General features: G+C 42.6%; 1 protein-coding gene across 3 annotated transcripts; it reads right to left on the bottom strand.

The window, feature by feature from the left end:
- Positions 1-10,991: 10,991 nt before the first annotated feature.
- Positions 10,992-12,790, bottom strand: LYSET (lysosomal enzyme trafficking factor). Of its 3 annotated transcripts, none has more exons than XM_065906580.1 (2): positions 12,704-12,790; positions 10,992-11,812 (listed from the first exon to the last, which is right to left on the bottom strand). In XM_065906580.1, the coding sequence occupies exon 2, from the start codon at positions 11,794-11,796 to the stop codon at positions 11,401-11,403; it is 396 nt and encodes a 131-aa protein (XP_065762652.1). In that variant the 5' UTR covers positions 11,797-11,812; positions 12,704-12,790; the 3' UTR covers positions 10,992-11,400. The 3 variants fall into 3 exon arrangements, with proteins under 3 accessions (XP_065762652.1, XP_065762651.1, XP_065762650.1); XM_065906579.1 differs by having other exon boundaries at positions 10,992-11,806; positions 12,246-12,729; XM_065906578.1 differs by having other exon boundaries at positions 12,246-12,722.
- Positions 12,791-16,231: the final 3,441 nt, after the last annotated feature.

Genomic DNA, 16,231 nt, shown 5'->3' with positions numbered 1-16,231 from the left:
ACACTGTTTATGTTAACACGGATATAAGTCTTTAGGTAAGCAGCCTGTGTTGACTATAACTTAGATATTTCATGTCATTCTGTAGTCAGACTTGGATTTTGATTAACAAGGAACTATCAGGTCCTTTAAATATATATATGTATATATTCCTAAAATGTGTGTGTGTGTGTATTCCTTTTCTGCTTGTCAGAGGGACTAAGGTATTTTTCATTTACTACACATATAAATGTTTCCTGATTCATTTTGATAGCTAAACTACAGAGAATAAAATCAAGTAACAGGTACCTACTGAAACACAAGTAGTCACAGAAATTTAGAGTTGGAAGTAACCTTACAGATTATATGATTTACTCAGAGATGAATTGAATCTTAGGTATTTTCCCTGAGTTACAGAACTTACTGGCAGAGCTGGGTTATACACAGAGCCTTTAAAAGATTACCGTAGTACTTTTGCGGTTACACATTCTGAGATCTGTAGCTTACAAAGTACATAGTATTAAGGAAATTGAATTTACACACCTTTTTATATGTTAAAGCATTGTTTTACTTGGAGCATCAGGCTTCTACCAAGTACTTTTATGTAATTAAAACAATACCAACTCGAAAAAGTTATAAATGGTTAGAAATTACCTTGTTTGTTTAGTTTGTGATATGTCTCTAACCTTGGAACTTTAGCTCAGTTACTGATTTACAATAATCTTTTATCTTTATACATTCCTTAAAAAAACTTGGGACTTCACTAGTGATCCAGTGGTTAAGACTTCAAGCCCCCAGTGCACAGGGCCTGGTTTCAATCCCTGGTCAGGAAACTAGATCCCACATGCTGCAACTAAATATACTGAGTACTGCAACTAAGACCCAGTACAGCCAAATAAATAAATAAGAAAAAAAACTTAACGTGTGAAATTAAAATAGTTCATGGTTTTAAAGTAATACCTGAACTTTGCTCCTGAACATTTTATCTCCTTTGTTTTAGTAAATAAGTTTATAAAGAAGAAATACCAAGACATTCATGCTTATGGCCTGGTGTTCGGAGGTCTGGGTTATACATCTGATGGATCTTCTTCTGATTCTAATACTCTCTTCGTAAGTGAGCCACGTGTATGACAAAAAAGGTTTTGAAGGTGTGAGGGAGTAGTTTGAAGAACCAGTGGAAGAGATATCCCTTGCTGGTTTTCTAGTCTGCTGCCTTTAGAAGGTAATAACAATAGCCACAGGCATAGAGGACACAGTTAATGTCTGAAACAGCTCCACAACTTTACTTTCATACAAGAAAGTCAGCCCCACATTCCTACCTAAAAATAAGCTTGATGCTAGACTGAGATAATCTTTTAAAATATGCATGGAGTCCTAAATGTGAAATACATGGGCATATACAAATAGATGTGTGCTCTAAAAGTAAGTGCTTTTGTGTCACATTAAGAAATACTTCAGTAGAATTCTGTGACCAAGGACAAGAACTTTCACTTTTATAACAGGTTACTATTGCTTGGCTACAATATTGGTTAGGAAGTTTGAACATTTAAACATTTCCTCCAAAAAAAAAAAAAAATTTCCTCCAGCAGAACTTTCTTGGCTTCTGAGATGTTAGGACTCCTACTATGTGTTTCTGTGGAGCTTAGCCCCCTGTACTGACTCCTTCATGTTATGAAGTGTACTTTATTAGAATTTCTTCAAGCTGCTCAATTTTTTAAAAACTTTTATTGAGAAGACTTGTATGTTTAAGAAAATAGAATTTATGTTTTCTTCCAAATGGGACAATCTGTTGGAGACATCTGTGGCTCTCAGATTATTTTGTAGTACTTTTATTTAGATCCTATTTAGCCTATTAAAGTTATACCTATTCCTCAGTAGAATTAATTTATTTTACAAATATAGTGTATCATTTTTTATGATGCACTAACATACTGCAGTAAGGCACATATACAAAACATCCTGAAAACACCACTGTGTTGTGATAAAATGATTACAAGAAATTCCCGTTTGAACTTACCCTGGTGGGCAGCTGAGCACCACTGGGTTAAAACTGTATTAGAGTTTGCAATTATGTAACGATGGTAGTTACAAATAAACTAACATGTTTGGGGAAATTATACTATGATCATTTTGTGATTTCATCTTACATATTTAAGTATATAATAAGATTAGCATGTAAAATTATTATAGAAATTGGAGGATATTTGTCAAATAACAAATGAAAAACGAGTTCGTTTTTGTGACAAAGTTGGGTTCTTTTCTCACTACTTTGAACATAATTTCAGGTAGATTCAAGATTTTTAGTGTATAAAATAACATTTTAAAAAAAGATCACAAAAGTACTAAAAATGGACTGATTTTTTTTTTTTAATAGTATCAGAGTGAGTAAGGATACCTAAGCAAGACTTTTAGAAATCTAAACACTGTGATAGAAAAGATTAGTGAATACAATTACATGGTAATAAAAATTTCTGAACATTCTGTAAATGAGGTTAAAAGACAAAGCAGGGGAAAGTATTTAGTGTTTTCAACAGAAATGACCAAGAACTAACATCCCTTTTATAGCTCTCGTGTGTACAAGTCAGAAAGAACAGAACTTTCACGTCAAAGAAATGAAAATTAAAACCACAACACAGGATCATTTTTTTTTACTTTTCAGACTGAAAGGTCAAAAGTTTTGATGCAATATTGAGCTGAAAAGGGTGTGAAATCTGTAAGATGCTGGCGGTGAGAGTGTAAATTGGTGTAAGCTCCTATAAGTCAAGCTGACTCTGTCAAGAGATGCATGCTCTTGGGCCCTATCAGCAGTTGCTCTATCAGCAGTTTCACTGATAGTGTTTATCCTGTGGATAATGGCATATATATACACAGATATATTTACAGAACTATTGATTGCTGCATTATTCTTGCTAACAGGATTGGTAGTGGCGGTTTAGTCAATAAGTCATGTCCATCTCTTGCAGGCCATGGACTGAAACCCGCCAGGCTCCTCTGTCCATGGGATTTTCCCAGACAAGATTACTGGAGTGGGTTGCCATTTCCTTCTCCAGAACAGCAGATTGTAAACAACCTAAATGTTTATCAGCAGAAGCCCCTAGTTAATTAAAGTAGAAGCATTTCAGTACAATAATTCTGTGCAGCCATTTAAAAAGACCATGTGTTGTTAAGGCTCTATCTCCAAGATATGATGCTAAATGAAAACTAGCAAGATACAGGACAGTGTGTAGAATGCTTCTAGTGGAGAGTACTGGCTAGATACACATACAGTATCTCTGCAAGGAGAGTCAGACTGCACCTGGGAGGGGGGAGTTGGGGTTGGGAGTGAGAGGGAGGTTTTTCAATGTATCCTCTTGTTCTCTTTGCATTTTTAAAAAGCATATGCTGGGCTTCCTGGTGGCTCAGTGGTAAAGAATGTGCCCGCCAACGCAGGAGACATGAGTTCGATCCCTGATCTGGGACAATTCCCCCAGACCTTAGAGGAATTAAGCCCATGTGCCACAAGTATTGAGCCTGTGCTCTAGAGCCCGAGAACCGCAACCATTGAAGTCCATGCGCCCTAGAGCCCGTGCTCTGCAAAAGAGAAGCCCGAGCACCGCAACCGAAGAGTAGCCCCTGCTTGCGGCAACTAGAGGAAAACCTGTGCAGCAGTGAAGACCCAGTGCAGCCAAATATTTTAAAAAAGAAAGAAAACGTGTGCTACATATTTTTCTACAGAAGCAGGAAAAAACTCATGCTTTAAAAAAAAAAAAAAAATTCGTTTTTTGGTTGTTTTTTTGGCCGTGCTGGATCTCATTGCCGCGGAGGCTTTTCTTTAGTTGCAGTGACAGGGGGAGGAGTGCTGTCTAGTGGTGGCACAGGGGCTTCTCATTGTGGTGGTTTCTCTTGTTGCAGAGGGTGGTCTCTAGGGTAGGCGGGGTTCAGCAGTTGCGGCTCACAGGCTTTGTTGCTTCACAGCATGTGGGCTCTTCCCAGATCAGGAATCAAACCTGTGTCTCCTGCATTGGCAGACGGATTCCTTACCACTGAGCCACCAGGGAACCCCCCATGCTTTTTGTTTGTTTGTTTTAATTGGAGGCTAATTACTTTACAGTATTGTAGTGGTTTTTGCCATACATTGACATGAATCAGTCATGGGTGTACATATGTCCCCCATCCTGAACCCCTCTCCCACCTCCCTCCTCATTCCATCCCTCAGGGTCACCCCAGTACACCAGCCCTGAGCGCCTTGTCTCGTGCATTGAACCTGGATTGGAGATCCATTTCACATATGGTAATATACATGTTTCAGTGCTGTTCTCTCAAATCATCCCACCCTCGCCTTTTCCCACGGAGTCCAAATGTCTGTTCTTTACATCTGCGTCTCTTTTGCTGTCTCGCATACAGGGTTGTCATTACCATCTTTCTAAATTCCATATATATGCGTTAATATACTGTATTGGTGTTTTTCTTTCTGACTTACTTCACTCTGTATAATAAACTCCAGTTTCATCCACCTCATTAGAACTGATTCAAATGCATTCTTTTTAATAGCTGAGTAATATTCCATTGTGTTTATGTACCACAGCTTTCTTACCCATTCGTCTGTCGATGGACATCTAGGTTGCTTCCCTGTCTTAGCTATTGTAAACAGTGCTGTGATGAACATTGGGGTACATATGTCTTTCAATTCTGGTTTCTTCGGTGTGTATGCCAGGCAGTGGGATTACTGGGTCATATGCCCCCATGCTTTTTAAATAAGGCAGCTCAGCCATGTTAACAGTTTAAAACATTATTGTGTAAGTAATTCAGGTTAGAAATTAAGCAATCCAGGCTTTAAAATGTCTACATTTTCCATCTGACTACTGTTATGTCAGAAGGGGAGTAGAATGCAGTTTCTAAAGAGGTTAGGAGAGCTGGGCTAAATACGGCATAGGGTAACTTTAATAAAAGAGGAGGTATTTCTAAAACTGATGGTCCTAGCTGTAACCCTCTACTGTTCAGTCGTGTCTGACTCTTTGTAACCCCATGGACTGTAGCATGCTAGGCCTCCCTGTCCCTCACCATCTCCAAGAGTCTCCCAAAGTTCATGTCCATTGCATTGGTGCATTTATACAGTCCATTACAACTGTATAAAAAGCTGTAACCCTCTAGCGAGTGCATTATTCTCAAAGTATAAAAAGAATTTCCCAGTGTTATTGTAACTATTCCAGTTCTCAGGTGACCTTTGGGATCAGAATTGCTCTATTTAAAGACATGGCCCAGGAAACAGTGAATGCTAGACAGTAAGCCTCTATTTATATCTTTTAAAAAGTAGCAGCTCACATTGGAGCAGCACAAGGCTATTAGGTACAGTTTTAAATAGAAATTTACTCTCATGCCAAAATTCTGCTGGGAATAGAAGTAACTTCTAGAGGCACCATTACTAGTTTAAGCGAGTGCTTTTTAGGGCCAAGATATTGCCTCCTGATACCAGAGTACTGAAAGTGTATTCTGTAGCTTTAAGATGTCAAGATACTTGCTGCATATGTTCGGTGGTTTAGGAAACCATTGTCTTCATGATTGTAATTTAAGAACTTCTGAGTGGTGACTCTGAAAACCGTGTTTGTGAATGTGGTCTTTGTTTTTCTCACATCAGTTAAGAAAAATCCCAAGACAGCCAACATCACAAGAATTGTTGGCAAAACTAAATTGGGAGACTCATTTTAAATCTTGGCCTTGCAAAGAAATTATCCCCACATGCTGAAACCTGAAAGAGCTTAATAACCAAACTTACCTAGAACATGTGACACGTTATGCTATGCACTTTGTTTTTGTTTGGAAAGTGGTAGTCCCCCAATAGTGTCTGACTCAACCCACTGAAAAATAAATAAATAAATAAAATTTAAAAAAAATAATAATGAACACACACACACACACACAAATAGTGTCTGACTCTTTGCGACACCATGGACTGTAGCCTGCCAGGCTTCTCTGTCCATGGAATTCTCCAAGCAAGAATACTGGCATGGGAAGCCATTCCCTTCTCTAGGGGATCTTCCTGAGCCAGGGATCAAACCCGGGTCTCTTGCATTGCAGGCAGATTCTTTACCATCTGAGCCACCAGGGAAACCCATGCACTCAATAACCTTAATCTTTTTTCTCTTTGGACAGTGAAGTAGATTGTTTTGTAGCCTAGTGAGAGAATTGTCGAGTGGCAGTAAAAATCATTCATGTAGTAAGTAATTACTAAGGACCTACTATGTGCCAGGCACTGTTCTGGGCATAGGGTACATGACATGAACAGACAAGTGCCTGCTCTTAAGGAATTTAGATTCTGACAAAATGTGTAACATGTCATATAATGGGAAGTGCTCTGGAGAAAAGCGGGGGAAGCGGATGGTTCATTTTAAATAGGGTGGTCAGAGGCAGCCTCACTAAGCTGACAGTTGAACAGAGGTCTAAAGAACATGATGGAGCTGGTCAGAGCTGAGCATCCAAGCAGAAGGTACACTGAGCCCAGAGGCCCTGAAACATGTTTTTCTGGCTTGTTCTAGAATCAGCAGGAAGACCAGTATGGGTGGCGTGGAGCAGGGGTGGGGAGGGGGGCAGTAGAAAATGAAGTCGGGGCCACCTAGAACTTTTTGTGCCACGTTAAGGACTTTGACTTTTACTCTGAGAAGAGAAACTATAGAAGGATTTTTGAGAAGAGTAACATTTTAAAATGATCCCTCACCACTTGTTTAGTAGCAGACTTGTTGGGGACTTGAGCAGATTTTGGTGGTTGGAGAGATCAGCAGCTTATCTTTAAGTAGGTTAAATTGCAGGTGCCTGGTAAGATACCTTAGTAAATATCAGGTAGGTGGTTAGCTATTCGAGACTGGAACTCAGGATAGAAATTTGGGCTTTAAAGCCACGAGCCTGGATAAGATGACAAGGGAGTAGCAAAGAAAACGTGGGCATGCCACCTCTTAGAAATTAAGTAGATGCCCCAAAGAGGAACCAGCAAAGGGCATATGAAAAGCTGGTGAGGAAGAAGACTAATAGAAAGGTATCTAGAATTGGGCTGTTTAGCCACTTGCCATGGCTGTTGAATTAAAATGTAAAAAATTCAGTTCCTCAGTCACACTAGCCACATCTCAAGGGCTCGTTTCATGTGGCTTCTGGCTGTTGACAGGGACAGGACAGATAGAGGACATTTACATCATCACTAAAATTCTATTGAGCAGTACTGTTCCAGAAGCCAACAGAAGAAAATACTTCAAGGACAAGGGAGTGTGTCCAAAAGTAATTTGAGGGGGAGTTCCCTGGTGGTCCAGTGGTTAGGATTCCATGCTTTCAGTGCCAAGGGTGTGGGTTCAGTCTCTGATCAGGGAACCAAGATCCCCCAAGGAATGGCATGGCCAAAAAAAGTAATTTGAAGACTGAGACTTGACACTGGGTTTAGTTATATGTAAATGACTGGCAACCTGTTGACAAGAGAGCGACTTTGATAGAGGCAGAGACAAAAACCTGACAGAAGTGTGTTCAGGATAAATTGGACGATAGGAATTAGAATCAGAAAATACAGATTTCTCGTTCCCCACCGGGAGCTTGGGCTGGCAGCTGTCTGCAGTCTACCTGGTGTGGTCCTGTCTACACTGACATCCCTGCCACTGAGGGTCCTGACATGCCTGGCCTGCAGCTCCCAGTGCCCCGTGCCCAGATCCATTCCAAGCCACTACAGGAGCAGTCAGGACCATGGATGTTGCCACTGGGCTCAGCTCCTGCTTCCTGTTTCCTCCTGCCTGGAGCTGGGCCTTGCCACACCTGGAGAACTACAAGAAGCAGGAGTCCTCTCCTTTATCTGTGACCTGACCACCCCCAGCCTGAACTGATCATGTCTACTGCATTCCTGGCTGGCCTCCCCTAGAACTTGGCCTTCAGTTACAGTGACCTTCTGCATCTGACCTTCATGACCTCTCTCCATGGCTGACATCCCGGGACCACACATACTAGTTTATAAGGCTCTGCTCAGTAGGGCTCCTTGTAACAAGTGTATTTAAACCTTGGAGAAAAATATTTTGAAAAAGAATATATAGACACCTTTTTAAAGATTTGCAGAATTCAAACAGCTGGCGTGAGCCTACCATGAAATGTTTGTTAACACTGTTCCAAAGAGAGTTCTCAATGACTAACAGTTGAGGCTTTACGGTGCATAAAAACCCCTGGCCCAAAAGAAAAAAAAATAAAACAATCTTCCAACGCAGTGCCTCTCAACCCTAACAGACTTGCTTGAAGAGCTCTCAAAACATGATTGCCTTGGCCCCTCTCCCAGGGATTGATAGCTGGGAAGGGACCCTAGCATTGTTTATATGAGGAGTTTTGCAGTTTTTTTGTTTATTTCCTTGAGTGATTCTAATATTCAGACACAGTTCAAGACCTACTCACTGCCTTAGACCAAAACAACAATATCAATGCATGATGATTCCCAACCATGGTCTAGAATTATGTAGAACATTATGAGCATATTGGAGAACTTATAAAGTATGGTACTTATTTGATGCAAAAATGAGTCATGTGGTATTGTGGTAACCTTTTCTGCCAGTGTTAGATTGAGAATGTTAAATCCATCAAGAAGAAAAGCAGCAGTAGATAATTCTAACAAAGACTTTAACACAACTCATGGTGAACAAACACACAGGTTTGATTATTCTGTGGGTGCTGTCACTTCAGAGCACTTTATCTGATGATTCCACTTTCCCAAAGAAAAATGATTATGAAATTTTGTTTGAAATTTATAAAAGCTTTGTTTGAAGTAGAATCAAATTCTAAGGGAATCACGTTTTTCCCTTTAAAACTGTTGGTTTTTTTTTTTTTTTAATGACTCTTTTTGTCCATGCAGGGTCTTCAGCTGCTGCATGGGCTTTTCTCTAGTTGCGGCAAACAGGGCCACTCTCTAGTTGCAGTATGTGGGAGAGTTGCGGTGTGTGGGCTTCTCATCGTGGTGGCTTCTCTTATTGTAGAGCACAGCCTCTGGGGTGTGTGGGCTTCAGTAGTTGTACACTTGGGCTCAGTAGTTGTAGTTATGGGCTCTAAAGGGGCCTTTGACAAGTGCCTCAACTTTTGTGGGACCGTTTCCTCCCCTCAGTCATGTCTGACTCAGACATGACCCCATGGAGGCCAGGTTCCTCTGTCCATGGGATTTCCCAGTCAAGAACACTGGAGTGGGTTGCCATTTCCTTCTCCATGTTGCGTCTTTAAAACCAGAAAATGTCCCCAAATTCCCTGGCAGTCCAGTGGTTAGGACTCCATGCCCCCACTGTAGGGAACACAGGTTCAATCCCTGCTTGGGGAATGAAAATCCTGCATGGTGCTCTGCATGGGGGAAAAAAAAAGGAAAAAAGAAAAAGTGGTGGACTGTTTACTTAGCAAATTCCAAAATACTAGAATTTTAAGTCTAAGAAATTCTACCTCAATAAAATAAGGAATTACTACAAGGCAAATAGCAAACTCACAAACCTTTCATTACATCATTTGTAAAACAAAAAGTGATGGAAATAATGTTCTTAAATGATTTCCAAACTAGCACTGCCTTAGGACAAATCAAATAAAACAAGAAACTGCAATGACTTCTTAAATTATGTCCTTTTTTTGATAAGCAGTACAGTAGAATGATGTAGCTGGAGATCTGAAGCCAGATTAGCCTGGGTTCAAATCCTGGCTCTTCCAGCAGCGGTGTGACCAACAGCAAGTTATTAATTCTGTGTGCTTCAGGTTTCCTCGTTTCCTCTTCTGTAAAGTGGTCCTAATACCAACACGTGCTTGCATCATAGAACTCTAATGCAGCATGAATGTGTATATCTCAACAATCTGCCTGCAGCCATGCATACTTTTAGTAAGTACTCAAAAGATGCAAGTGATTTGGTTACCTGACCCTTGGAAAAACACGCATTTCAAACTGTTGCTTAATTTGAAGACTCAGTGTATCAGCGTCTTGTAGCAAAAAAATATTTCAGTAACTAGACCTTTGGAAGTAGTAAAGGAGAGAAATGAGACTACTGGAGAAGAATCTGATTGTGCCTGTCCTGAGTTACAATGGCACCTGCTTTATCTTTCAAGTAAAAGCTTCCTATGGAATGCTCAGCCTTCCATTCTTTTTGATTTTCAGTGGTTCATACAAATTGAGAAAAACCTTTCTCAGTTCTTTTCCATTTATTAGCATGGCTAGGCAGACAGTACCCAGTGCTGAAACATCTGTCATCTGTGAGAAGCCCTACAGCTCAGGGATGAGGAGTAAAGGCATCAGATGCTGGGTTAGACTCTGGCTTTGCTTCTTGGCTGTGTGACCTTCGGCAAGTTACAGAACTGCGGCTCACTGTCCTTAACATAAAATCTGGATAACTTATCAGGCTGTTGGAGGACTACATGAGTTGATTCATGTTAAAGCTCTTAGAGCCCAAGAGAAGAAGCACCAAAAAATGTTATGATTCTTATTAAAAATCAGTGTAAAACATTTCTCTGGTATTGATGACAATAACTATAAAAATATATCTTGATCTCACCCAGAAAAAAAGAAAAAAAAATCCTAAAATCTAGTTTTCCATTTTTCAGTTATTTGTATTGTTACCAGACATGAGGTAGTGAGTACAAATGCAAAAGAGGCAGTACAGGGATCACATCTTCATGCAGTTAACCTATTGCCTGAAGACTAGACCTTAGGCAGAAAAGAAAATCAGAGGGATGGTGACTTGAGAGCATCGTTTAGATAGCACACATCTGACAGGGACTGGACTATTTTCATTGAACACCTTGTTTCCATCTTCTATATGTTAGATTGCTCAGCTTTCAAACATTCTTTCCCCAAGTAGTTTTTTTTAAGTTGCATTAATAATTCTCGCTAATGGATAGCGCCCGTAGCATTACCAAAAGGAAGATCACATTTTGCTTCTCAAGACACCCATCACCTCAATAATTTCATACCAGTTTCTCACAAGCTAATAGCAAACGAGCATAGTGCCTTAGCTACAATGGGATGAACTGGTGTTTTAGTTTGAAGAATTTTAAAGCAAGCCAAGTAATTGTATAAAATTTAAATTTTATGACCATGTTTGGACCTTTTTACATTAAGCACAATGGAAATGTTCATATTCATTTTTCCCCAAAGGAAAATTTTCTGAATTATCACTATGTTGCACAGTAAAATAAAAATATGAGTCCAGGTACTTATTCAAGTTTCTAAGGAATGCAAATAACAGATAAAATTTTACTTCCAAAATCTGAAGTCATCCACATGATTTTGTAGTACTGATTCTCAGTCTTCACCTAAAAATTCATTATTCAGATAAAGTTAGCCCCCTAGCCACATTCTTTAAAAAGCTTCTGCCCCACCACAACTTCCTGAGATCTGTGAAGAAACTGCAGTCTTGTGATCAGGCTCCATATCGTACTGGCAGTTTTGTACTTGTAAGGAAAAAATGATGACAGTTTTTATGTGTCAATCAGTTGTAGTCTGCTGATCTGATTAGAAGCCTTGACAAATGCTTGGTGGCGATTGCATATAACTGCCAAGCATATGGGAATGATACAGTAGCCCACCGTTTTGGGGTCAGCTCTTGTACAAGAGTAAAGGAATAAAAACATCTGTAAGTAAGGTATCAGAAAAACAATTGTCCAGAACCAAAAGGGCAAGGAGAGTAACCGAGTTTTCAAGGAGTGTGTCCACGTGGTTCCTTCAAGGGGCTCCTCTGGGTGCTGTTGAATGTGTTCCAAGGCCAGCCTGTTGTAAGTCTCATTGATTTCAAAAACGTAGTAAAATGCTGCTGCACTTGCTAGTAGATACAGTCCCACTCCGATCCATCCCATCCGCTGACGGAAATTCATCATTCTCCATGCTCTGTGCCTTCCAATTAAAAACAACAACTCAGGGTCTAGTAATGCTGTCATGGCAACTATTCCAAATATACTTAACTTTTTTTCCCAGGTGAGCTCTACCCCATAACGCACTTTTGAGGTTTTAAATAACTAAACTTACATCTATTAAGAAATGTAAACAACTTACAGGTTGTTTTATGTAATAGATATGATAAAGTTTCATTATATATTGAGCATGCTTTTTATTGAAGCCCACAGATAAATCACTATATCTGACTTAAACAGGTCCAGCACACCGCCCCTTAAATTGTAATTAAATTAATTTCCTACGGAACATTTCACTGTTAACAGTTAAGATATTTTCTGATTTAATAGTATTGCTGCAGACATGAACGCTTGGTTCTTCAAGTCAAAGCTATGTCGGAGCCCCCAAGTTAAGACAGTAACTCTTAAACACTTACAGTGGTCCCGAAAATCTTCCTGTTCCCACGGCAAGCGTTAAAGAGTCACTCAGTTCTGAATAATCGGGTTGCTTTGGCATTTCAGAGAAAAAGCCACCATAAAAGAAATCCCCCGGGGTCACCGGCTGGGAGAATGGTGAGCACGGCCAGCCTGGAGCAAAGACTAAGTGTGATTAAGCACAGCGTGACTGCAGTCGGTCACGCGGCGGGCAGGCCCCCGTCGCTGCTGCCCGAGCTCCAGCCTGTGTTGCTCGGCCCAGCCGGGAGGCTTCCCTCGACACCTGGGCCTTCCCTGCAGCCGGCCCCGCCCCCTGTCGCGTAGCAGGGACCGCTGGCCGCGACCAGGGCTGCGCAGGCGGCGCCAGACCCGGGCCTCTCCGCCTTGCAGCGCTGAAAGCCCAGTGCCGGGCAGCGACCACCGGCCGAGGTTGCAGAGCTGGGCAGGTCCCGGGTCTCACCTCCTGTCCGGGTTGGCCCGCCTGCCCGCCGTCCCGGATGCTGCCACACTCGGGGCTTCCGGCTCAGGCCGGAAGCGCGCGTGCCCCGCCCCCTCCCCGTGACGTCAGACCGCGGCAACGCCTCCTCCAGCGCGCTCCAATCGCTCCAGCTGTCTCGTTGGCAAAAGTTGCAGATGCGCGGGTGGTGGCGAAGACCCCCTTCTGGTGGGCGGCCGTCCGGGCCTGGCCGCCTCAGCCCTCCTCAAAGCTTCGCCCTAGTGCTTCTCTCGCAGCTCTGGTTCCCCAGCTGTTTCGCCCCGCGGAAAACTCCGCAGCGTCGGGCTGTCAGCTGTCCCGCGGCGCGCCTCTGCTATCCCCCTCGGGTGTGCGTCGAGTGAAGAGGCCGGCCCTAGCGTTCCTCGGGCCTAGCGGTCCGGGAAGCGTCGCGAGCAGGCCCTGGTGCCTCGACTGCAGGCGATGGACTCAGACACCGACAGCTAGACCCGAGACTCCGAGAGGTTCCGGTGACTCCTTGCCGCAGTGGGACTGGTCGCAGGCGCGGGTGCGCGGGCCTTCTCCGGGCTCGAGTCTCGGGTCATTCATTGACACCTTCAAACTGACCTGACTGCCTCGTCCTTGCAGCCCGTCGAAACTCCGGACGTTGACCAGACTTAACTCTAGTACCGCGGAGAAATACTGTGAATTGCGGTGGTGTCAGTGGTGTGAGAAAAATTGGAATTTAAATCTGTTGTTTGGGGCACCATGACGCTGAGGCTCTTAGGAGACTGGTGTAGAGAGATGGATGTGAACTCACGGAAAGCGCCTGTGGTTGCCGGCGTCGCCCAGACCTGTGATGTGGCGGAAATCTGCGAACTGGTGTAGCCCCCTTGGGGATGTACCGACTCCTCGGGACATCGTCCCCGGGGGGACGAGGTCAGGAATGTAGCCTTAATAGGACTTACTGAGGAGACAAGTCTTGCTCTGGTTCCTAAGGAGATATCCGGAGGCGGGGGTGCCTGAAGAGGGATCATTAAACCCCCTAAATCCAGATAGTGAATTTTTAAGCAGATTAAATGAACTCTTAGAGGGGGAGGGTGAGTTTACCAGAGCTCTTGCGTATGGAAACGACCCTTTGATCTAGACTAGGATGTGATCCTAGGAATGCCGGCCCCTTTGTTGACTGATAGTTCTTGAGGCTCTTCAGCCTGCCCTGCAACACCTGAAATACAAAAAACTGAAAGTTTTCTCAGGCAGTGATCCTCCAGAGCCAGAAGAAGAGTTTGAATCCTGGCTGTTTCATACTACCCAAATTATGAGGCTATGAATGACGTAAGATGCTGAAAAAAGAAGGCGATTGCTTGAGAGCTTTAGAGACCCAGCATCCAGTATCATTTGTGTCCTCCAGATAAACAATCCTTTAATCACAACTGAATGCCTGCAGGCTCTGGGAGTTGCAGGTCAAATACCTGACCGCTTACCAGAAGGAGGGAGAAAATTGTCTGCTTAGGTACTAAGGCTGGAGACTTGACTACAGAAACTGGTAGAGAGAGGAGCCTTTGAGCGTGGAGCAGGTGCTTGCTGGAGCAGCCCAGGAACACCGCGCAAGCAGGCTTCCTAGAGTTACTGACACTAATAAAGGATGAAGAGGCAGCTGAAGAGGAGGAGGATGCCCTCCTCCAGGCAGGACTTGAGGGACATTTCACCTGAATCTTGGGAAATCAGGAAGGGCCATCTTCAGCAAGCAGAGCATAGAGGCAGAACAGTCTGTATGCTCAGTGATTGATAGACAGTAACCTATCTTGTGCTGCCAAGTAACTCATGTTTGTGCAGTTCTTAGTATAATCCTTTGTCATTTCTGTGCCTATGTGATGTCTCCTAAATGTCTCACTAGTCATTGACTAGAAGGGTGTAAGCCATGGATTTGTTTTTTAGTCATTCACAGTTGTACAGAAAGTGTCATCACTACACACATGTGATACTCTGACAGGACGTCCGGGCGTGGCTCAGGTGCACATGCTGATCAGATCTCGTTCAGATGTCGGCTTGTGTGATAGTAGGGGGGCCAGTATAGCTGTCCGATGTGATGATGCGTCATAGATAGTTTTTAGGTGTGCATGTGTGTATTAGTCACTCAGTCATGTCCGGCTCTGCAACCCCATGGACGGTAGCCTGCCAGGCTCCTCTGTCCATGGAATTCTCCAGGCAAGAACACTGGAGTGAGTTGCCGTTCCCTTCTCCAAGGGATCTTCCTAATCTAGGGATCGAACCCGGGTTTCCAGCACTGCAGGCAGATTCTTTACCATCTGAGCCACCAAGGATGTCCAGTTAGGTATGTTTGGCCCTATATTAATCATGAAGATCATGAGCGGTGGTTTTTATTTTCTGTGTGAATAGGAATTTATTGATTCTATGCCATCAAAACAAGAGGCAGAATTCAATGCTGTGGTTGGTGAGTTTGCAGCTGCCATCTCTAACCCCAGATTTCTCATGTGTGTCATCAAAGCATCTAGTTGTGAATGTCATATTAATAGGTTGCATTCAATTATAGATTGAATTCAGTTCAATTATAGATGTGAATTTATAAAATAAACAAATGTGAATAAAATGACCTTTTTACCTATTTTGTTTATGCCAGGTTTCCAAGAGTGATTTCACTTGAACAAAGTGTTCCAAAAGCATGAATCTGAAAGCCACTGAATTTGCACAATCTTAGCCCTTTGGACACTTAGTCCCTTGGACACTTTCTTCCTGGTGCCCAGGGGTAGGAAGTAGTTTTCGAACTGAGAATGCTGGTGAGACCTTCTCCTGAAGCACAATGGAATGAAATGAGACTGCACAAATGATTGCAAGTAGTAGGTCCCAAGGTATCGGTGTGTTGAATCTGGATGGTGAAGGGAAAGACAGGATCATGGCATACCTCTGGATGGCAAACTAGACTAAATAAATGGTCCATGTACTTCCTCACTTAATCCTTGTAAAAATCCTGCAAAATGGGGAAACAACTAGTTTCAGAATTCTGTCATCTGCCTTACTGCAAGACCCGTGTTCTTCCCACTGCCAAGAAAGAGAAGCAGTCCTAAGGGTGTCTGGACCCAGCCTCACAAGGGAAGTCGGGCAGATTGTTAACAACATTTAATGATTAGTGTGGACTACATCTTTCTTTTTTTAAAACGAACGAATGAACATATTTGGCTGTGACTGGTCTTAGTTGCAGCATGTAGGCAGCATGCAAAATCTCTAGTTGTGGCACTCAGGATCTTGTTTTTAGTTGTGGCACATGGGATGTAGTTCCCTGACTAGCCATTGAACCCAGGCCCTCAGCAGTGAGAGTGCGGAGTCCAAACCGTTGACCACCAGAAAATTCCCTAGACAACATCTTTCTTAAATACTACTGCCAACTGGATGCTGTAATGAGGAGTATGAGAACCTGTGAAACCAGTGGGCAGCAGGGAGGGTGGACATGGGCTAGTGATTTGGTCTCAAAAAGGAAGAATGAAAGCATGAAGTTGAAAATTGCTGAAAGATCATACTGAAAGTCTTTAATAAAAA

Source organism: Muntiacus reevesi, chromosome 15 (assembly GCF_963930625.1).
Source record: "Muntiacus reevesi chromosome 15, mMunRee1.1, whole genome shotgun sequence".
NCBI lineage: Eukaryota > Metazoa > Chordata > Mammalia > Artiodactyla > Cervidae > Muntiacus > Muntiacus reevesi.
The sequence above is the reverse complement of the archived record's forward strand: the minus strand, read 5'-3'. Positions and strand labels throughout refer to the sequence as shown.